Source organism: Bison bison, unplaced genomic scaffold (assembly GCF_000754665.1).
Source record: "Bison bison bison isolate TAMUID 2011002044 unplaced genomic scaffold, Bison_UMD1.0 scf7180017864471, whole genome shotgun sequence".
NCBI lineage: Eukaryota > Metazoa > Chordata > Mammalia > Artiodactyla > Bovidae > Bison > Bison bison.
The window spans coordinates 18,974,242-18,997,722 of NW_011495032.1; the positions used below are offsets into that span (position 1 = coordinate 18,974,242).

The 23,481-nt window shown below is 35.8% G+C and overlaps 1 protein-coding gene across 5 annotated transcripts in view; it reads right to left on the reverse strand.

Annotated features, from left to right (window-relative positions):
* The window catches only part of HECW2 (HECT, C2 and WW domain containing E3 ubiquitin protein ligase 2), a 435,976-nt gene that overhangs the window by 51,074 nt on the left and 361,421 nt on the right, over positions 1–23,481 (reverse strand). For all 5 annotated transcript variants that reach the window (XM_010860869.1, XM_010860871.1, XM_010860870.1 and 2 more), the window contains 3 exons: positions 23,203–23,299; positions 9,393–9,476; positions 2,930–3,039 (listed from right to left, as the gene is read on the reverse strand). In XM_010860869.1, coding sequence (XP_010859171.1) covers positions 2,930–3,039; positions 9,393–9,476; positions 23,203–23,299 — 291 coding nt within the window. The remainder of the gene's footprint in view (positions 1–2,929; positions 3,040–9,392; positions 9,477–23,202; positions 23,300–23,481) is intronic.

A 23,481-nucleotide genomic window follows, 5' to 3' on the forward strand; every position in this document is an offset into this window, starting at 1 on the left:
CTTCTCAATTTCCAGAAAGAAAGAAAAAGGGATAAACTAACATTTATTGGATGCTTGTCATATTCTAGGTACCAGGCAAGGTGTTCTTCTCCAGATAACTATGGGAGGTGATTGTTATTATTTCCATATTAAAGAAAAAGAAATTCAAATTCAGGAAAGACAGTAAATTGCCCAAAGTCACACACAGTTGGTAAATGACCAAGGCCAGTAATGAATTCCATTAATCTTTCTCCTACTCCTTTAACTACCCCCTAGAGTCACATACTTTTTTCCCATCCTGTATCATCAAAACAGGGTCCCTACTTTGTTCTAAAGTTGGCCTGTGCTTTTGTCTCCAGTGTCCTGACTTCCCACAGGCCTGTGCTTGCTGAATGCTGCTTCTTCACCCCATTCAACAAACCACTTTCCTCCCACCCACACGATCTGACCTTAACACATACACAAACACTTCCACATCCTAAAATCCTTTCCTTAATTCTTCTCCTTCTAAGCATTGCCTTATTTTGCTTTATTCTCACTTCCATGTTTCATGAAAAGAGTATTTTTTACACCCTTTTTCTACTTCACATCTCCTATCATCCTGTAACTGGTAACATTCCAGTTTATGACCTATTAGTTCATGGCAACTGCTCTGGGAAATGTTATATAAAACTTCATGATCTTCAAATCTAATAGACTCTTCTCAGGCCTCATCCTTCTTGACTCCTCTGAGCACCTGGCCCTGGAAGCCGGTCCTTCCTCCTCGAAACCTGGCTTCCCTGAAAAGATGTTCCTAATTCTCTTCCAAAATCCACTGACTCTCTCACTTGCATCCTCAACCCCTTCTTGAATACTGGAGCTGCTCATGTCATCATCCTTTATTTTCTCTTGTTTTCCACTGACCTGTCCTCCCTAGTTCCTATAATCTACCCTGTGGGCTTCACCTGCCACCAGCAAACCTGTGTTCCTAACTGCTAACCTCTCCTGAGCTTCAAGACTGTTTCTCCAGCTGTCTCTGGGCATCTCCAGTTGGGTGGTCCAAAGATTCCTCAATAAAACGTGTCCCAAATCAGTTTCCTTTAATCCCCTCCCCTCTTCAGTTTAACCTTTCCCCTTTCTTGCTAAATGGCATTACCATCTGCCAGGCAGTCCATGTGGTGAGGACCTCAGAATCTGCCTTCACTCATCCCCGCCTAGACTCAAAGTTCTAGAATCTACGTAGATCCAATATAGTCATTGAATTAACTTCCTTTTCTCCATCATCATTGCATGCTAAGTCGCTTCAGTCATGTCCAACTCTTTGCGATCCTATGGACTGTAGCCCATCAGGCTCCTCTGTCCACGGGATTCTCCAGGGGAAAGGATACTGGAGTGGGTTGCCATGCCCTCCTCCAGGGGATCTTCCTGACCTAGGGATCAAACCCACTTCTCTTACATCTCCTGCATTCACAGGCAGGTTCTGGTAAAGAACCTAGTGCCACCTGGGAAGCCCTATAGTCCATCCCTTTATCGTGTCTCCTGAATTAATGCAACAGCTTCCCAGATGGTTTCTCTAACTCTAGTCTCTCATATTCTAATACATTCTGCACATGGCCACCAAACTGAACTTTGTAAAGCAAGTTCTACTCTTCTGTTTGTAAATTTTCAGTGGCTCTACATGGAGTACCAAGTGAGGCTTTAGTAACCAACCAACTCTAGCCTCTTTTCCCAACCTGAGCTCTGAGAACTTGCCTTCACTTGAAGGTATTAATTTGTCCTAAACTGCTTTATCCTTCCGTGGTTTAGCCCTGCTACTTCTTTACTCACAATGTCCTCGTTCTTCTGGACCACCTGGTAAAACCCTATTCATCATTCTTCAAGGCTTCCCTTCACACCTGTTGTAGTCACCTTTCCCTAAACTCCCCACCCCCACACCTTGAAAGAAGAGTCATTCCCACATCTGTGTTCCCAATACATCTCTTCATTACAGGACTAACCACAGAGCTTTCCGTCACTTGTTGACTCACTGCTCCACCATGAATTTTCAAAGGCAGAGACGGTACTATTCATCTTTGTAGCACCAGGGTCTAATTCAGTGCTTGGATCATAGCTGGATGCTCATTAAATCTCTGTTACATGAACAAATTAATAGACCTTTTCCTGTTTGTGGTATTCAGTTAGTCTGTAGCTTCATTATGATACCAGTATATGAAAACAAAAGTTATATGTCAAAGAACACAAAGCAACTTTTAGTGACACAGAGTTTGGATTTCCATTAAAATAGTTTTAAATTCTGATAGCTGCTATGGTGTGAACAACATATAGCTTATAATAAGGATAAAGATAGCTGATGTTTCGTCAACGTCATGACTACTTTCCTTAAAAAAATACTCATTTACTAAGCTGCATTACTTACTTTTTATTCGTTCATTCATTCATTCTTCTGTTTACATCACACCTCTTTCAAAAAGAATTTAAACTTAAAATTTTTAGTTTATTTCATTTATCAACATGTTCTACCTGTCCCTGAATCTCTGGTCTTCCTACCTAATGCAATTAGTGACTACTGAAGGGAAAAAATTATCTCTGAAACTGGAGATTTCTTTTTATTATTCGCTGAATCAATCTCCTAACTAGAATTTTTTAAATCCAAAAAGCTAACATAGTATTTTGTGCTTTAATATTTTCTAAGACATAGTAGACACCACATGACATAATGAAAAGTAAGTTCTGTATCAGTGTATTTCATACTGTTAATATTTATCCTCCTATTTTGGAATGTCATTATCTTCCTGTCAAAATGTTTCCCCATAGAAACAAGCCATTTTAAGAGACAGGAAGTGCCACAGAAACCTGTGCTAACACTACAGATGTACCCAAAGTGTTCCCTTACTGTCCTTTAGGAGGACAGAACATTTGACTTCAGGGCTCATTCCTTAGAGAATTCACTGCACACAGCAGGTGGACTCACCTGGTGAGTTCTGGGGAGAGGACACAGGGGAGCCACGTGGGGACTGACAGTAGCTGGGATGGAGTAAGGCATGTGGAGGCACATATGACATTATCTCTTCTTCAAATAAACTGGGGAAAGACAAGAAACAAAATGCATACTTTAGCCAAAGATACAGGTAAACGCTTTGTTTCCACAATGAGTAAGCTGATTTCTCCCTTTGGCTCATTCCATCTGAGGTCCAGTTCACATCCCAAAGAAAGCATCCGTCCCCTTTCTCCTGTGGGTAATCCTTGGGACAAAACGCTGGCTGTTTGCAGCTTTTGTGAAACCTGCAGTTATTTACCTGTTTTCCCACCAGCTTTGGACAACATAATTTCTATTGTGTCATTTAAATAGTGAGTTTCAGTTTGTGTATTCATTTGCAAATAGACTGGATTTTTGATTTTTACACTTGAGAATAAGATTCAAACACAAGAGATGGTGTTTATTGAGGACCCATAATTAATACACAAAGTATGTTCTCTATTTTCATTCCAAGACATATAGAACAGGATCTTGGCCTTCAAAGAACTCAGCATTTCATTGGAGAATTAAAAGCAAAATATAACAAAACACCTTTAAAATAATTACAACTGCTAAATAATTAGCTTTCTTATTTACTCTGACTTTATAATATTTTTCAAATGTGAGGATTTTGATTTATTCAATCGAGTGTCTTCTTTCTGCTCCATAGTGCAGTTTCTATTTCTAAATACTCTCCTAAAAGATAGTAATCAGGAATCTGAGATCTTGAAATCCTAGACTTTGAATTAACTGCTATAATAAAGAAACATACTGTTGATTGTCAAATATACAAACACTTGACAAAATAGAATCAACAACCTAAGTAAGAGTACTTGTGCTTTTTAATTAAGAGGTAGAAGTGGCTTTTTTTTAAAATTAGTCAAATCTAGAAATCTGTTAAATTTGTTTTCAGAAAACGTTGAGAAAAGGTGGCAGCAGTTTAGTCTTCAGAGATTTAAGGAAAGAACTCCTGAGGATTATAGAAATGGCTTTCTTTTTTTTTTTTTTTTATTTTTAAACTTTACATAATTGTATTAGTTTTGCCAAATATCAAAATGAATCCGCCACAGGTATACATGTGTTCCCCATCCTGAACCCTCCTCCCTCCTCCCTCCCCATACCATCCCTCTGGGTCGTCCCAGTGCACTAGCCCCAAGCATCCAGTATCGTGCATCGAACCTGGACTGGCAACTCGTTTCTTACATGATATTTTACATGTTTCAATGTCATTCTCCCAAATCTTCCCACCCTCTCCCTCTCCCACAGAGTCCATAAGACTGTTCTATACATCAGTGTCTCTTTTGCTATCAACTGAGGCAATTCTGCCCTCCCCTGTACTCTCTGAGGACATTGGACAATGTCTGAGGACATTTTTGGTTCTGATAACTGAGAAGGGAGTACTTTTGGCATCTAATGAGGGGGGTCAGAATGCTGATAAACATCTTACAATGCACAGAAGAGTGCCCTGCAACAAAGGCATATCCAGTCTGAAATGTCAGTAATTTGAAGGCTGAAACTCTGGGCTATATTAATAACAATACAATAACATCTTGATAGTTCTTTTCTGGTCCTCATTCATCTGCACATGTCTGCTAAACCACTATAGTAAAAGCATTTTTAGATACCATATTGTTAAGCCATCTATCCACTTTTAAACTATAAAGTCAAAAGATTTAGAACCAGAAGCAACAAGTAACTGTATTTGTAATACCAAATTAAGCCCCAAAACAATCAATTCTCTTTCTCAATAAATCAATAACCATTAGAATAATGTGAATTTAAAGTTGATTGCTAAGGAAAAATGCCACATAAAACAGTTGATACCACAAAGGTTTAGAAACTCACAGCAAAATTAAGAGTAGCAATTAGCACCCTCTCCTTGGACATCTATATCTGTGTCCCTTTGCTCCATGACACGTATCATTTCCTTTAAATACAACCAATATGTGGAAAACTTTCATACCAAGAGAGAAAATTTTCTACTTGAAAAATTTAACACAGAGACAGAGAGCAATATAAAAACACTCAATACATATCATCCAGGATTAATACATATTTACACTATTATCTTTTGCTTCAAACATATATACATACTTACAGAGGTGAATATACCTATATATAGCTGTATCTATACATCTGTATATGTGCATATTGTATAGGAAGTCCCTTTTGAGCTCCTCTATCATGATTTTAACATATCCTTCCAGAATTTTAAATTTTCAACATATGTATACAGGAAAAATATACAGTTTTGCCTTATGTGTTGCTAGAAATTATATAAATGATTTATAAGTGTATTACATTCTTAAACTATTTTACTCAACAATATATTTCTGATATCCATCTGTGTTGCTATATAAGGGGTCTACTTTACTACTTTTACCTGCCATGTAACATACAGTCCATTCTATGAATGTTTGTGCACGTGTGTTCAGTCCCTTCTGTCATATTCGACTCTTTGCGACGCTATGGACAGTAGCCCACCAAGCTTATCTGTCCATGGGGTTCTTCAGGAAAGAATACTGGAGTGGGTTGCTGTGTCCTCCTCCAGGGGATCTTCCTGACTCTGGGATCAAACCCCCATCTCCTGTGGCTCCTGCATAGCAGGAGGATTCTTTACTGCTGCGCCACCAGGGAAGCCCTATCTATGAATATATCCGTGTATTTATCCATAACTTCCTTGACAAATGCTGACTTTTCCCCCAACTGTGTGTTTTTATCAATAATGGTGCAATGATTATACTGTATGTATCACCTTGTATACACATAATAGAGTTTCTTAGTATACATATGACGTGAAGTGAAGCTGCTCAGCCGTGTCTGACTCTTTGCGACCCTATGGATTGTAGCCTACAGGCTCCTCTGTCCATGGAATTTTCCAGGCAAGAGTACTGGAGTGGGTTGCCATTTCCTTCTCCACGTACACTTATGGTATATATCTAAAAGCAGAGCGTGCTCAGTCATTCGTGTAGGTTTTCTATCCGTACAAGATACTGTCAAATTGTTCTTTGAAGAGGTTGTAGAACTGCAATACCACCAAATACAGACAATATGGAGTTCCCATTTCTCACTTGGTGTTATCAGACTTTTTTATTTTTTCAATTGAATAACATGAAATAGTGTCTCGTTATTTGAAATTGCATTTTATGATTACTATCATCTTTCCATGAGTTTATTGGCTATTCATGCTTTGATTCTTTTGAAATGCCTTTTTATATCCTTTATTCATTTTTCTTTGGGGTTATTTTCTTTCAAATTGATTTAAAAGCATGCTTTCTGTATTCATGATATCTTTGTTTTATATCATGTGAACATAGTCTTCTAGTTTATTGCCTTTCTTTATGTCTTTATGTGTGATGGCTTTCATTACATAAATTAACAATTCCAATGTAGCCAAATTTATCAATCATTTCTTATATAAGCTCTGCACATTTTTTATAATTTAACAGAATAGAAATAGAATGCGTGCTAAGGTGCTTCAGTCATGTTTGACTCTTTTATGACCCCATGGACTGTAGCCCACCAGGCTCCTCTGTCCATGAGATTCTCCAGGCAAGAACTGGAGTGAGTTGCCATTTCCTCCTCCAGGGGATCTTCCGGATGCAGGGATCAAACCCATGTTGCTTATGTCGTCTGCACTGGCAGGCAGGTTCTTTACCACTAATGCCAAAATAGAATAACCAATAACAAATATAGAAAAGTTATTTTACAAGTCTTAAGTTTATAATAGCTATATTGGAAAACAACTTTACATGGGTTTATTTTGAAATGAATAATTTCCTGGAGCTGTATCATCTCTATATTGCAGCTTGCTTATATTCAAGTCCATTTGTATCAGGAATGACTTTCTTTTTTAAGAAACAGACAATGTATATAGGTTAAAAAATAAATCCGATACAAGGATATAAAGTACAGCACAGAAAATCTGGCCAATATTTTTATAATAATTTAAAATGGAATACAATAAATGAAAACATTGAATCATTACATTGTACAACTAAAACTAATATAGTTTTGTAAAAATCAATTATGGGCTTCCCTAGTGGCTCAGTCGGAGAAGACAATGGCACCCCCCTCCAGTAGTCTTGCTTGGAAAATCCCATGGACGGAGGAGCCTGATAGGCTGCAATCCATGGGGTCGCTAAGAGTCGGACACGACTGAGTGACTTCACTTTCACTTTTCACTTTCATGCATTAGAGAAGGAAATGGCAACCCACTCCAGTGTTCTTGCCTGGAGAATCCCAGGGACGGGGGAGCCCAGTGGGCTGCTGTCTATGAGGTCACACAGAGTCGGACACGACTGAAGTGACTTAGCATTAGCAGTGGCTCAGTGGTAAAGAATATGCCTGCAATGCAGGAGTTGCAGGAGACATGGTTTCGATCCCTGGGTTGGAAAGATGCCCTGGAGAAGGGCATGGCAACCCACTCCAGTATTCTTGTCTGGAGAATCCCATGGACATAGGAACCTGGAGGGCTATAGTCCATAGGGTCACAAAGAGTAGGACACAACTGAAGCAACTCAGCATGCACACACACAAATCAATTATACATTAATAAAAATATTTTTATTAAAAAATAATTCATGTTCTACAAAGTTCACCCAAGAAAATATTTTTAAATGGAAAGAAAAAACAAACAAAGTATAAAAACAGACATAGAGATTCCATCTATGTAACAAACAAATCCACTGCCTGAGTTTATAGTAACTGATAGAAATGATTCAAACTCCAAAGCAAAATAAAAAATAAAGAAATGAGAATATCCCAAAATGTTTCAATAATCATTAAATATTATTTATTAAGCATGCACATGTAATATATTGTTACAGTGTAAAACCATTTATTTGCTAATCCAAATGAAGTAAAAGTCTAGAATTAAATATCATTTATCACGTGTATGTAATAATTATAAAGCTAATAATATATAAGTAAATTTCTCATGTTTCTCCAAAGGCTTCAGAAAACATGTCTATTTTCCTAAAGGTGAAAAATGTAGTCTTTCTCTATATACAAATCACTTTTCAAATATTTTAAAATTCAAGCACATAACACATAGAAACTCATGCAAATTATAGTGCTTACCAACATACAAATATTATAAACTATATTGTAACTCAAAATATTTAGGGCTATATCATTAAAGGTTACTTAACCAAAACAAGGTATACAATAATTGTGATTTCTGTTTTGTAATCATTTTTGTTTTTACTAATTCCAACAGTAGAATTCTTTAAATAAAAAACCACGGACTTCTATAAGGAATCAAAAGAGTCCTATCCCAGCCAGAATTTTGTAATAAAACTTGCTATTTTATCAACAACCCAACTATGGTAGAAACATCGTATTCCACATTATTGACCAAGAATCTTCATGAATATCTAGCATGCCACATCCTGCTTTCAGAACTGCCTAAACACCACAGTTGAGGGTTAGCATCTAGCCTGAGAAGTGACCCTTATCCATCAAATAGGTCATGTTCAGGATAAAATGAAGGAAAATATCCATGAAAAATGGTTATATCCCTTTGAGTTATGTTCCAACTGTAGAGTAAAAGAAAATGACTTTTTGACTTTAGTTTTACAAATATGGCAGCAATCAAGCATGCAGTATAAATGGTTAGAGTTAAGATTCTCATGAATAATATGAATGAGACTAGTAATACTTTGGAATAAATAAAACATTGCTTGATAATGGCCCAGTATGACTTCCCTTTAATTCTATGGAGATTATAATAGTGGGTGTCCCAACCACTAGGTAAAGCAAAATATTATTTTACTCTGGTCTCCTACATTTGAAAAATAATCAAAACTGAAAAAGTTTCTTAAAAACTTGCCAGGTTTCCATTCTAAACTCCCCTAAAGTTCAAAACCAAAGCCCATCTAACCATTAAAAAAGAAAATATAATTGGTCAGTTTTATGAAAGTCTATCAAGTTGGCAGTGAGTACCAGTGACCAAATTCCAACTTTCTTCTCTGATTTCCCAAACTTAAATTCCCAAAGCCATAAAGTAAATAAATAACTTCAAATCAGCAAAAGGGGACAAAAGACATTCTGAGAAAAAAATTTTGGATGAAAATACAAATACAACCTCTCTTTTACTCTCACGCGGTAAGCGAGGTATAACCTTCTGCCTTATTCTGTGGCGGGACATTCTACTCATTGGTCTCTTTCCCCTTCCTAATACTGCATCCTCTGCCAGCAGGGTAAAACAAAAATCAAGCTGATTCTAGTGATAAGAAATGAAATCTGAAATGACTTATCACTAAATCAGTATCCTGTATCTCCATCATGAGTATTCCACAAGTCTTTTAGAATAAAAGAAGCACTTACTGGCTGCCAATTCTAGTACATTATTTTCTAAAGTGCTTCAGAATGCCTGATGATAGGAGATTTCCCACTTTGAAAAGGCGTTACATACCTCAGCAGCATGACAAGGTCAGCATCACTTGAAAGACGCACCAATCCTGGAGTCCCTTCAGTTCGGATAAATTGGATCTTCTCCCTATTCAAGCAAATAAAGAATTCAAATATGCGTAGTAAACGTTGGCAACATAATTCAGTACTTAAGGCACCATTTTTTAAAAAAAGAATGGTCACCACATTTTTTTTGGTACCTATTGTGTGGTAGCTACTGTGCCCTAGGAATACACATCCAAGTAAAACGTGGTCCTTGTCTTCAAGGAGGACCCTCATGAGCATCAGCATCACCCATTTCTAACAATGATAAAAAAAAAATTTATTGCTCTCATCTTTTGCTACTCAAATACTACTACAGGTAGCAGTACCAACCAACCAGTAAAATTCAGTCTCTGCTTTGAGTTAAAGCCTTATTGCGGGCTTGACTTTAAGTAACAGTCTGGACCATTCAGATTAATTCCTTGTTATTCCAAATAGGATATTCATTTGTTTTCCTGAGGATATACCTCTACATTATGCATGATGAGCACATTTCTACTTGGAAGTAGGTACTATCTGTAAATTATATATTCGGTATAAAAGCATGTGGCTCTTTCAGATAACTGAAACCTAAAACATCTTCAGTTACTACAGTTGGTGAAACAGACTATATGTACACTAGTGCAAATGTGTATATACTTATATATACACACACAAAACACAATTTTGGACCATTGTTTATTATAGATACATGTGATAACACCAGCGTTCATTTGTTTACAGAGTCACTGTTTTGTTAATCTCAATTCTTTATATGAATATAAATTAAATATAAATTTTTTTGGTTGTTTCCGCTCATTTACATTATGCCGTTTCCAAGTACACCATATCAATTTCGATAAGAAGACAAAAAATAAGAACATAAACTGGGTACTGAAAGCATTGCTTTTGATAGGAACATACAGTCAACACAAATACACAATTTTACTCTAAGTGCTAAATGATGATATATTCTGATTTCTGTATACTATGAAATAAAGTATCAATATCTGATATAAATATTTGTTTAGATTTAGTTATTTTCTATAGAGTATCTTGTTTTCCTATTTGACAGTTTAATAAAGTTCTAATTAGATTTTATAATCCCAAATTTCAAATTCTAATTTACCCGTAGGCTTGAAAGTAATGAGGTGAAGACAAGGTTCAACTGTTGAGATGAAAAATTCGCTAATGTGTGCTCTTAACCACATAGCTTACTGGAAATGATAAACTGAGCTTAGTCCTAGGCTGCTTCTGCTTAGATCCATTTTACAGAATGTGCTAGTACATGAAGCACCTAATCTTTGATATTTTCAACTTTTCTGCCTTTTATTGCCAGTATAAATATTATGTTTTACATAATTGTATATACTATTACAGCCATATTATATATACCATATAGCAGCTAGCTACTGGAAATACAGATATAGATATACATTTAGGTAAATGGTAGGCATATATATAAAGGAACTAAGAAAAGAAAAGTCAGCCTCTCCTCTCTGCTTATGGTTATTTCAGTCTGAAGTCTCAAACCAAGCAGAACATTTTCCCTCACGTGTTATAATCATATGTCTGAAGCACATGATGGAAACCAAGGCCCATTATCAGGTAAATTCTATTTTGATAAGAGATATAAAAGTTGGTTTAAAGAAAGCTAAATCAGAAAAAAATTATCTTGGAAAAAAAATGAACTTGACCAAAGAAGTACTCTTATAAGTGTGACTAACAATATGTTGTGATCTTGAAGAAACAAAAGCTACCTCTAGTCTATCACCACAATGGACTAGGCAAACAACAAAACCAGAACAAACAGGCTGAACTCTCTCTTCTACTCATTTAACTGGAACCACACGGAACGGGGTGAGTGATGAAAAAGATAGCATGCTCTTGACTGTTGCTTGTATGGAGCCTATGATATCCTGTGGATAAGGAAGAGATCATAGCTTCCTGAGTCAGAAAGATGACAGGGTGAGGGAAAGAAAGGGAAAGACAATGGAGGAAATATGCCAATTGGGAAACTTCTCATCACTTTCCAGATATCAACTATGAGGCAGTGAAGACAACTGGCCTGATTCTTTAGGCCAAAAAATACAGAGGTGTGGCCTTCCTTGGTGGCTCAGAGAGTAAAAAATCCACCTGCAATGTGGGACACCTGGGTTTGATCCCTGGGTTGGGAAGGTCCCTTGGAGGAAGAAATGGCAACCCACTCCAGTATACTTGCCTGTAGAATCCCCATGGACAGAGGAGCCTGGCGGGCTACAGTTCATGGGGTTGCAACGAGTTGGACACGACTAAGTGACTAAGAACATATCAGAGGCAGGCTGAGACTAGTTCTCTACAGGGCCAGCTAATTTATCACAATGACAAGAGATGGGTCATATGCTTCCAGGAACAGGGCAGTGGAACGTGTTATTTGATACACATCATATCACTGTTGTTGTTGTTCAGTCGCCAAGTCATGTCTGACTCTGCGACCCCATGGACTGCAGCAGCAGGCTTCCCTGTCCTTCACCATCTTCCAGAGTTCGCCCAAATTCATGTCAATATTCATTCATTCAGCAAACAATTTCTGAGTACCTACTATGTGCTAGGCATGGTATCATACACCAGGAATCAAATAGGATGTAAGATACTGCCCCTTTCTCAAAGAGTTCATGGTGCAGTGGAAGAGAGAGAGTCCATGGGAAATGCCAGCATGACATGAATATATTTAAGTTATTCCATTCATTTAACTGAGCCCTGTTTAGGCCTTCTCTTCTATTAACTCCTTCATAGAGTTCTTTCAGGTAAAAACAAAGAAGGCATTGGTTTATTGACTGCCAAGAAAGAAGATCAAGGCTGAGGAAGAGAAAAAAGTGTGTAGTTATCCTCAGAAATATCACCAATCTTTCCTGATGGGGGGGAAAATGGGAACTATTCCTTGGTTATCAGGTATTTGCCCAATATTCTTTAGTCCAGCATTTCTTTAACTGGCATCATTGCCTACTAGAAATCTACAGATGTGATCTTGAATACTAGGAGAATTTTAAAATGCTATGTTTCCACTTTGATGATTAAAACTGCTAATATGAGGTAAGCATATTTTGGACAAGCTGGATGACATTTATGACTAGACATCACAAAGTGACTTCAACTCCCAGGTTTGCATTTACAAGACACTTGTTGCCAAGTGATCAGAGGTGAACTTTTAGTGTTGATGAGCAGGGCTTGATGTTAAATATGATAGCTGCACCTGTCTGCTACTAATATGCAATTCTTTCACCATTTAAAAAGACAAAACTTTTCTTTGGTAGTATTAAATTGCAAATTAAATGATCATGATGAAATAAGGCAAGGTAATATATATGTAAATTGCCACAGGCTAAAGAGAAAACAAAATAAATGGACTTAAAATATGCTAAATAAAGCATACGTTATGGTTTTTTCTAAGAACAAAAGTTTTTAAATAGTTTATAAGTAGAAAAATGGCAGTAGAATCATCACAGGATATGTTTAATGATATATTTTTCTTCAGTATTGTACTTGGGGGTATACTATTAAGTGAATTGACTCATCACATAGATAAAAGTAAGCTATTTGTTACGCAAGAAAAATTATGACCAAGATAATGCCACAGATGCATATGATAGACCATTAGACACAAAAATCAAAAGAATGAAGTCAAACACAAGTGAAACAAAAAGCACAAATATATCTTTCCACTGACACTGGTCTCAACATTGGTGATTTGGCTTCTGCAAACAAAATCTTCTCGCAATATCATTAATTCAAATGTTATTTTTTTTGTTTTTACTTAATTTAATATTTCTTTTGGCTTTATAGCTTATAAGCTGTAAGGATATGGAGTTCATGCATGTTTTATATTTGTACACATTTTGTTTCACTAAATACACATGGTTAAAAATCACTATTGTAGATCTGAAATGTTTGTTTTCCTTTTAGGATGGAAAATAACAGAGTGGATTCTAAAAAATTTCCATGAGTCCACCCAGTGTCTGAAATAACCATAACAAGTTTGAGAAATATTGTTGAAGATTCACATGACTCTGATTAGAAGGACTTTTGAAAGTTACATTAATATATTTACTCAAGTTTATTTTATAAATTTACAGAGTTAGAAGAAATCTATGGTAATCCTCTAATTTCTTTCTTTATTGCCTTCACTTTAATGAAGAAATTCTATTCAATTTTAGTGGTTTATAATGAGAATTAAGATTATATTGGCTTCCCTGTTGGCTCGGTGGTAAAGAATCTGCCTGTAATACAGGAGACATAGGTTCAATCCCTGGGTTGAGAAGATCACCTGGAGGAGGAAATGGCAACCACTCCAGTATCGTTGCCTGGAAAAATCTCATGGACAGAGGAGCCTGGTGGGCTATAGTCTATGGGGTTGCAAAGAGTCAGACATGACTGAGTGACTGAGCATGCAAGATTATATTCAAAGAATATTTTATCATCGGACCATTTCCTCATGGGCATGTTGCTCACTGTACCCTTTACAACACACTCCAGCACTTCCTCCAGCATTGCACTTTCTCACACAGCCCTCAGTTATAACTTCAGTTCATTTTGAGTCGTGAGATTCTGGAGGGCAAAAGTCCTTCCTCCTTTATCTCTGTGCCTTCCAGTACCCAGCACTATGCTGTGCACATAAGAAGGGCTTAGCAAAATCAAACCAGGCAAATGAGCCGTTAATACCAAAATACATTTGGCTCCAAACAAATTTCCCTGAGTCCATTCAGTATTTGGAATAAATTTATCTTTATACCATTTTTTTGTTGTGGTGGAGAAAACAGAACCAGAGAGCTAACATTATTTACTAAAACAGAACCCACTGCAGGAAGTACAAAACAGGTAATGACAACTTCTTCATAAGAAAACACAACTGTTATAGAACTAAGAGATTCATACAGATACCAGACTGTATACACAGTGACATCTCAGGAAAAAGTCACTGGCTATTACTGTCTCTCAAATGCCTGTCGAATTCAGACCTTGGTAACCACTTCCTCCCAACGCGTAGAATCACCCCAGAAGATCAACTCAAGCAGAAGATCATTTGAGGACAAGGGAACATAGTCTCAAGACCGGAATTCCCACAGAAAATAGCCTCACTGAAACCAACCAACATTTTGGTGCAGTTAAAGTAGGGCACGTGATCAAAAACAATCAGAAGCACCAATGCCTCTAAACCACAACACTCTCTGGATTTCAGACTCTGCACACATGTTTCCTGTATGATGTTGTTGCTATTGTTCAGTCGCCCAGTCGTGTCTGATTCTTTGCGACCCCACGGACTGTAGCATGCCAGGCCTCTCTGTCCCTCACTATTTGTTTGCCCAAGTTCATGTCCATTGCATCGGTGATGCCATCCAGCCATCTCATCCTCTGACACCTTTTTCTTCTGTAAACAGAAGGTTTCTGTATACAGTTTAGAAAACCTTCAAAAATATATATGTTGTGAAAAATCGCCTCAGGGCAATTTTAGAGAAATCCCCAGGACTTTTCTGATGGAGTAATGTCAAGAAAGGAAAATCAGTACTAATGATTCATATTTCTGATTACAGTCACAGGGCATGGTCTGGCTTGAGGTAAGAACCAAGCAGTAGAAAGGTCAACTTTTCTTTCTACTTCCCATTACATAGGTAAGGTTTGGAAATACAGATCTATTATTATCTCACAATGCTTATGGACACACAGAGGTGAAATCAATTAGTCATATATTTAGAAGCAATATTTGTTCTAAGTGGATATAAATCAGCTCTGTGCTAAGAATTCAGAGAGTTACTTAACTCTCTCTGCTTGTTTTCTCATCTTGAAATAAGCATAGTTACAGTATTTGCCTCATAGGTTGATGGAAAGGATTCAATGAACAAATGTAAATAAAAGCCTTAGCACAGTATATAGCAGCATGCAAAAATCTCAAAATATTGAGTATATTATCAGATAGGTCTCATAATTATTTATTCCTTTTTCAACAGACAGAATGATCTATTGAAAATAGAGCCAAATTAGATGTCTGGTCATATATTCCTTTTTCTGCTTCTATTGTTGGCAAGTTGTTTTAATCTTGGTATTTATCTTGGTTAATTCCACAAATACCTATTGAGTACTTCTATGATATGCACTAGATAAGACTCTGGCCTCTCTGTAATACTGAAATTAATGCTGTGAGGACCAAAGAGATAATCATATGAAGGGTTTAAAATCCTCATAATTTAACAGATAATGGGAAACATTATTCTCAGTAAAGCAAACTAAAGCAAAACTATTTTAAGACTAACAAAAGGAATTTAGTTATTACATGCAAAAAACATGTGGCTATAAGACACCTTAATCAGACATTCTTAACAGCTTGTACCCTAAATCCATCATTATTCTGAAGAATATCTAGGTTATGCTAAAATGTATAGCTAGAGGTTTATATTTTTGTATGAATTATAATAATTTATTATGTATTTGATACAAGTGTTTTAACTGAAAAGATATTCAGGAATTGAAACTGTGTTATATAGGCATATATTTTATTTTAAAATATATGTATGAAATAAAAAACAAATGGGTTACAATATAACCCATTAACATTAGAATGGACAAGTCTGTTAAACAGTATGTAAAGGGGTAGACAAGGATACAGCAGTATTTTTTAAACAGTGATATAAAATGTCAAGGTAAATGAAAAAAATAACTTGAGACACCAATTTCCAGAAAATCATACTAGCAGTTTTCTAGATTTGGCAGTCATTATTTAAAAAACTATAAAAAAAGTCCACTCATAACAGAAACAAAAATATAAAATACTTTTGGAAAACCTAGACACAAAACTTTCAGTGCCTATATAAATAAATAAATAAGAAAACTGTATTGTAAGAAATGCAAAGGTTGAATGCATGAAAAATTATACCTGTAGAAGAAAAAATGGAAAACGAAATATCTTAATCATATGCAAAGTAACTTAAACTTTTTAAAAATGTCCATCAAAATCCCAATGTAATTTTAAAAGTAAATAACATTATTCAAAATTTCATCTTAATATTCAAAATAATGCTACATGCTAGAGAATTCTAGCCAAGTTTTTAAAATAAATAATTTTATGCTACTATTTCCTGGGATCTAAAGTAATTATTGGAATATACAAAGATATATACATTGATTTATTAAAAAGAGGGATTCTGTATCTTTATATATGTGATTTTGTACACTGGAAATGTAGTTACTTACCCCTTTGAGGTAACTAATTTTAGGGGCTATCATTAAGTCCCAAATATACTGCTATGAAATTGATTAATTTATCAAATATTTCTTAAATACCCACTTTTTACAATATAAGATGTGAGGTACTATGAGAAGTAAGAAGTTATAAAATGAGTAAAATATAAGTTGATTTCATTTAGCTTATACTTGATTTGGAATATAAGTGTAATAAAACATATGGTAGAAAAATATAAGATGTTTTTAAACATTTTAAGCACCGGTGGTAATATTATGCCATTTTTATTGTAAATATAAAATTCAGACACATATGATACCTGAGTTTTGGTATGATGGTACTCTGATGGGTCTGCAAGAATGTTTACTATAAAATGTACCTTCAAGGTACAGACAGTAATAACGTATTCAGTGGGATGTATTAATAGTATCCATTTGTATGTAGGACAATGTGCTTGAAATAAGGGCATTTTAATTTTAACCAAATTAATTTTTCTGAAGACAGTTTCCATAACTACTCAAATTCATTGAGAAAGACAAAAAATACATTATTAACATAGAGGCTATGTATATTTTATTTGCTCTGTAAGACTCACTAATAATTTTGCAATTAAATGTAGATGTAAAAATCAGATTTCATTAAAATCCATTTTTAATATCAGAAATAGTAACACATTGTTCTCTATGATTAAAGAAATGTTTTATTATTCTCGGGTTTAGGGAAAGCATTGAGGCTAGAATCCTTCCTGATACTGTACTTTAGTCCACACAGAGACCACATCTGATGAGCTACTGAAGAAGGATGCCATTCTGCTTAACTCTTTTTTGATATGTGCAACAGAATATAGCAAAAATCAACAATAGAACAGACATACCTAAAACATGGTTATTCTTCATGCAAGAAAATGGTTTGAAAATCCTAACTGAGTCCTTTGTTAGCCAGAAAATATAATGCTTTGGAGAAATATCCAGTAGATGAATATATTTAAGAACTTTATTTATGGAAAAATTTAACAAATACCTGGGTATAATATTTTAAGCAAATCTAATCTAACCTTGGCTATGAGAATTTTTCTTTTGGGCCTTTTCTAACCTTAAGTGATTGACTGTCTAGTTATTTTAAAATTAATAGTTATGAAATTCCACATAGGGAAAATGTGAAAACTAGACAATTAGGTACATTTTGATGTACATGTCAAAAATCTATACACTACTACACATTGGCATATCCATTTGCATAAAACATAAGTAGCAATTATTTCTTCTGCAGAAGCTGTGGAATAGAGACCTAGGACTAAGGATCTGTGTTCCTTACTATCCTAGGTAACAATATTTCAAGCCTCTCATTAGATCTACAAGAAGATTACTGCCTGAGAAGATGGGTATAATTCACCTTTGGATGACTTCTAAAATGTTATGTCAATGACTCTGCCATGATGGTTGGCCCTCAGTAATTTGCACTGAATCTTGAACCAAAAGACTCACTCCTCTGTGCAAACCTGGAGCAGTCAAGGCTGGTTTCATTGCTTACATGTAAAAAATTTTAGAACAAAGTTTCCTAAAGAACATAGTGTAAGCGCAACACTAGAAAGCTGTCCAACATAGAAATTAGTGATGGAATGCAAGAGACCATTTCTGTATTTTAACTATGCCCACAGAATTATACGATGGCATTTATACATATGATCCATCTTAAGAAGAGTGGTTTAGAAAACCAGTAAATTTAGGGGAAACTACTTTAAACTGAGTCCTTGTGATATAATTAAGAAGGGAAGGACAGGCTACTAATATAATACTACTTTAAATTTACTGTATCCTTTGTATTTGCTTACATAGTACCAGGGCAGTAAATATACTATCTCATTTAATCTTCAAAAGGACACTGCAAGTTAGAAACTCCTATCCCCATCCAGATGAGGAAACTATGACTTGGAGGAGCTAAATGCCTCATTCAGTCTGGTGAGTAAACCACAGAGCCAGAATTCAAACCAAGTCTCTTTGACCCTCAACTCTTAAGATCTATATTCTACTACTTTTTAAGTGTCATTATTAATGCTGATCTCCCAGTTGGGAAACAGACCAGGACTCTCCAATAACATTATGTGGTTGTCAGTGAATTATCTTAAGTATTTTTTAAAAATTCAATAGTTGAGCCTATGTAATTTTTTCATAAGAAAAAGTTTCAATGCAGATTTCCTGTTACATATAACTTGGTAAACAAAGTTCAGAAGTTTGTCACGTCGGTTCCAGACATCTGAAAGAACAGTAAACAAATGAGGAGAAAACGATGAGAGAGCTAGGCAGGTTGTAACAGGAAATGCATAAGGATCGGCAAGGGGAAATCTATGCTATTTTGAACCAGTAGATCAGATGTTAACTGAGATTAATATTGTAGCCAATATTAAATGCAGAAAAACTCATCTGTTAGAAAACTGAACAAAAAACAGGTTAGAAATTTTGAACACTGGGGTTTGTTTTAAGAAAGGTAGCTTTTGGAAATTTTAACTTTTTATTTCACAAAATTCTGTATTATTTGATAATTTCACAATGGCATGCACTGTTTTTAAAAACGAAAACAAAATTAACCATATAATTTGAACAATAACGAAATTCCAGGGCTCTTAAAATAGGGTTATGGGAAGAAACAGAAGGTCAGAGTCTGTGTTTGCTTCTATTCTGGTGAACCCTGGGACACACATTCATTTGCCTTTTGTAGCTCAGAATTTCTTGACTTCCAATTTATTGATTTACTAGTGACCTAAATAGGAAATGGCCCAATTTATTTAGAACAGAAAAAAAGCATCATAGATTATTCTCACGGGAAGGAAATTTTTCAAAGAACATGCTCATGGAGGAATTGACCTATAGTCCGAAATAATTATCATCACGGTTTGAGGAAAGTTGGGTTAGTAGGGTGGAGACAGCGATGGCACCCCACTCCAGTACTCTTGCCTGGAAAATCCCACGGGCAGAGGAGCCTGGTAGGCTGCAGTCCATGGGGTCGCGAAGGGTCGGACACGACTGAGCGACTTCACTTTCACTTTCATGCATTGGAGAAGGAAATGGCAACCCACTCCAGTATTCTTGCCTGGAAAATCCCAGGGACGGTGGAGCCTGGTGGGCTGCCGTCTATGAGGTCGCACAGAGTCAGACACGACTGAAGCGACTTAGCAGCAGCAGCAGGGTTAGTAGGGAGTAGATCTACTGGTTAAATTCAACTATTACACAAAAGGGAATTCTCAACTCTTAAGTCAGTTTTACGGTACTTGGTTCCTTGTTCATAATACAATATTGTAGAAGTACCAACACCAAAATTTTATTGACTTTGTACGTATTCCATTCATCTATAAAATATTCTTAAAAGGTTGTGTTTTTAATGAATAGATTTGTCTTTGGATAAAATCTTAAAACATTTTGTATCAGTCTTTATTTTAATGTTATAGAGCTTCTTAGTAGGATTACTCTCTTTCACTAAGAACCAATGTAATCCAATGAGACACAATCCATTTGACGGAGCTACGACTTCTGGATGTTGAGTTTTCTGAGCCAATAGATCTCTTCTGAGATTAAAAAAAAAAAGAGAAAACAACTTGGTAGCATGTACATTTGCTTGACAGATGAAGTTAGACGAAGCAGAATTTTAAAAATAGCAATGGAAAGCAAAAGCTATATCCCAATGCATGAAAACCCATAACCATTCTACAGGAAAAGGTATTCAAGGTGCGTCTCAAGGAAGAGAAAGCTGTGTATGGATACAAACTAAACAAATTGCTTGCCATCTTCTGGAGGGCAAGGAATCATATGAGAAAAATGAAAAAAACACAAAGCACAGAGGTGTACCTATTTGAATTTCCCAAAGGCTGACACTTAATTCCTCATCATATTATGGAGAAAATAAGAAGGCATATTTTTATCTGTGCCACCGATGAGGAACAATGTACACACAGCTCAGGATAGGCTCACAGTTATCTTTGCTACTTTTGAGCCATGACTCAGCAGTTCCATTCCATGCATAAATCTCTTATCAAATATATGACTGAAATATGAGATTAAAGAACCCCAGCTTCCCCGCCTTCATTTGTGGGAATGTTCCTTACAATGCAGTTTTTAACTATATGAAACAGAGTGTTCCTTTAGATGTACAAACTTCCCCATCATGTAGTTACGATAAGCAAAGTGCTGAACTATCAACAAATTTTCAGGCTAAAAGTACATAGTGACACACACTCTATGTAAGAGCAACATTATTCCACTGACTGAAGTTCCTGCTTCTTCCTACTTGTCATGACTGCTCAAGCCTTCTATGGTCAAATTCTATAAACAGTTATAGAAAATATAAATGGAAATTTATTAACAAGTTTTGAAATAAGATGGAAACTTATTTTAAAATCTATCAAATAATATCTTAGCAATAGATTATCACATGAGATTTTCCTTAATTGAGGACCCCAGGTGTCACTAAAAAATAAAAACCTTCAGCAATTTTTAGGAGATTAGAGACTTTAAAGACTCTAAAAAGCAGAAGGAATAAACAAAACTGGAAGCTTCCAGTGGCTGCAGGTTTTCCCTCTGTTAGGACCTGTTAAGGTTCTGTCAAGTCATTAAGGAATAATGATAATGTGAGATGCCTTGTTCAGGTAGATTATATCATCTTATTTCTCTAACAATAGAGATCTTAAGATATGTTAAATTAATAATAATGCAGAGTTGTAGAGCAAAACTGGAAAATTTTGTGAGTTTCCTTTTTCTTGTTCTTTTTTGTTGGGACAGGGTTCTTTCAGAGGAATGAATATTGACTACAAGTAAGGGGAGGAGCAGGTTGGAGCTGAAGATGGTAAAGAGAGAAAACAGAGTTCTCCTTATTTTCTGATTTGCAAAAGAGGAGGGATTTTGTTTGTATGTTTGTTTGTTTTGCTTTGCAGCCCAGAACCTCTAAGATCTCTCATTACAGAACTGAGGGGCTCATTTCTACAAAGTTATTTTTACAGAAGACTCTCTAGAGGCCCATGGGTTGCTGAGTAGATGCTATAATATAAAATATACAAAATGACAGCTTGTATAATTTTTATAATTTTTCCTGACTGAGAACAGCATGCTTGTCAAGTTGGGGAAAACACTGATACCTGAGTTAGATGCTAGTTAACTATGTGAAACCAGGATTTCTATATAAGCAACATTAGTAGTATCATACTTGAAATTATGTGAAGTTTTAGCCTTTAGAAACTTTACAAAGTTTTAATGATGACTTTTAAGATACGAGAGACTAAGAACATCATAAGAAGAATATTTGGTAATTTATCGCCATATCAACATATACGTACATTCACTATATTTGCAAAATGTTACTAGATATTTTAGCAGTAAGGAAGGAGAAATAATGAATTGGGTAAGATCCCTATTTGCAAAGATCTTATAATCTAATTGGAAAATAAAGCATAAGCACTTGAAAAGTCAAAGCATAAAAGTCACATAACCAAAATAGTAGGAAGGACAGCTTGATATATTAAATAATTAACGATCAAATTAGTGTCTAGACCAGAGGCTATTACACCTGGATGTGCCATTGAAATTATGTGGAGAAGTTTTAAGAAATTAAATGCTTGAACTTTACCTAGACCTCTTGAACTAAATTTCTGGGCAGGGCATGGGAGGATAGAGGGCATAAATTAAGAGAAGGGAGATAAGTTGGGGGAAGCAAGACCTGGCATTTTGGACTTTATAAAACTCCCCAGTAATACTGACAAAAACAGTTCGACACAGCTTAGTGGAACAGTATTTGAGAACTGCTGTCATGGGCCAGGATGGCACCACTGGGCAAACATATTTTTGCCATTACAAGTAGCATATAGACTAAATGGGCTTTGAGTTATGTAGGATTTCAGCAATTCTCTCCATCTCCACCTCTGTGATGCTGAGCACAGCAAAGGTGAGAAAGACTAGACTACATCATGAGAGTGAGAGTCCACCAGGGAAATTCTTACATTGAATTTAAAAAGAAAGATCTTGCCACACACAGAAGAAGAGCTCACCAGGGAAAAGGAACAGCATGTATTCAGGAAAGTAAAACTGGGTTTGAAGCATGATGCACTGAAGAGTTGTTCAGAAGAGAGGGGTCATACAGGGGAATACCGGACTCTGGAGAGGATCAGATTTCTTCTTTTGAGTTCCATTGTGTTTTTATTATGGAAAAATGTCAGTGCCAAGTCTAAGATTTTATGTCTCAATTCAATAAACATTATGCTACTTTTGCTTATTCATATTACATCCAAATAGTTAGTGTCTTACTATATTCATTATAGTCTACACATCTAGGATGCATTCTTGGCTGTGAAAGTTTGTTTCTTTTTCATATTCTTTAAAGATGGTTCTAGGTTCTTTAGTCAAATTCATTCAATTCTCATACTTAACAGCAAAAAGCCAGGACTGCACTGATCTGCTATTGGTGACGAAGTATTTGTTCACAAGATGCCTTTGTTCAGAATGCCAGAAAGCAAAAGTGAATCTCCAAGACGATTATCAGTGTTACTGAAGATTTAACAGTTGGGGCTTATGCAACTTGAATTAAATACCAATATTTTGGTTACCTGAGTGAGTGATTCCTGGTAAGATCAGGTTGACGTTCCTGCAGAATTTCAAAGATGTTGGGCTGGCGCAGAAATGCAACAATCTTGTCATTGTAAGCTGGAAAAAAAAAAAATATATATATATATAGTATGTAACAATATTTTCAAATCTGTTAGTTTTATTCACATAAATCCAGACTTCTTTTGTTTTCCTGATTAATATTTCCTGTATTCAGAGTCATAGTTTAGAGCCCCTGTGCTGTGCTGTGCTTGGTTGCTCAGTTATGTCCAATTCTTTGA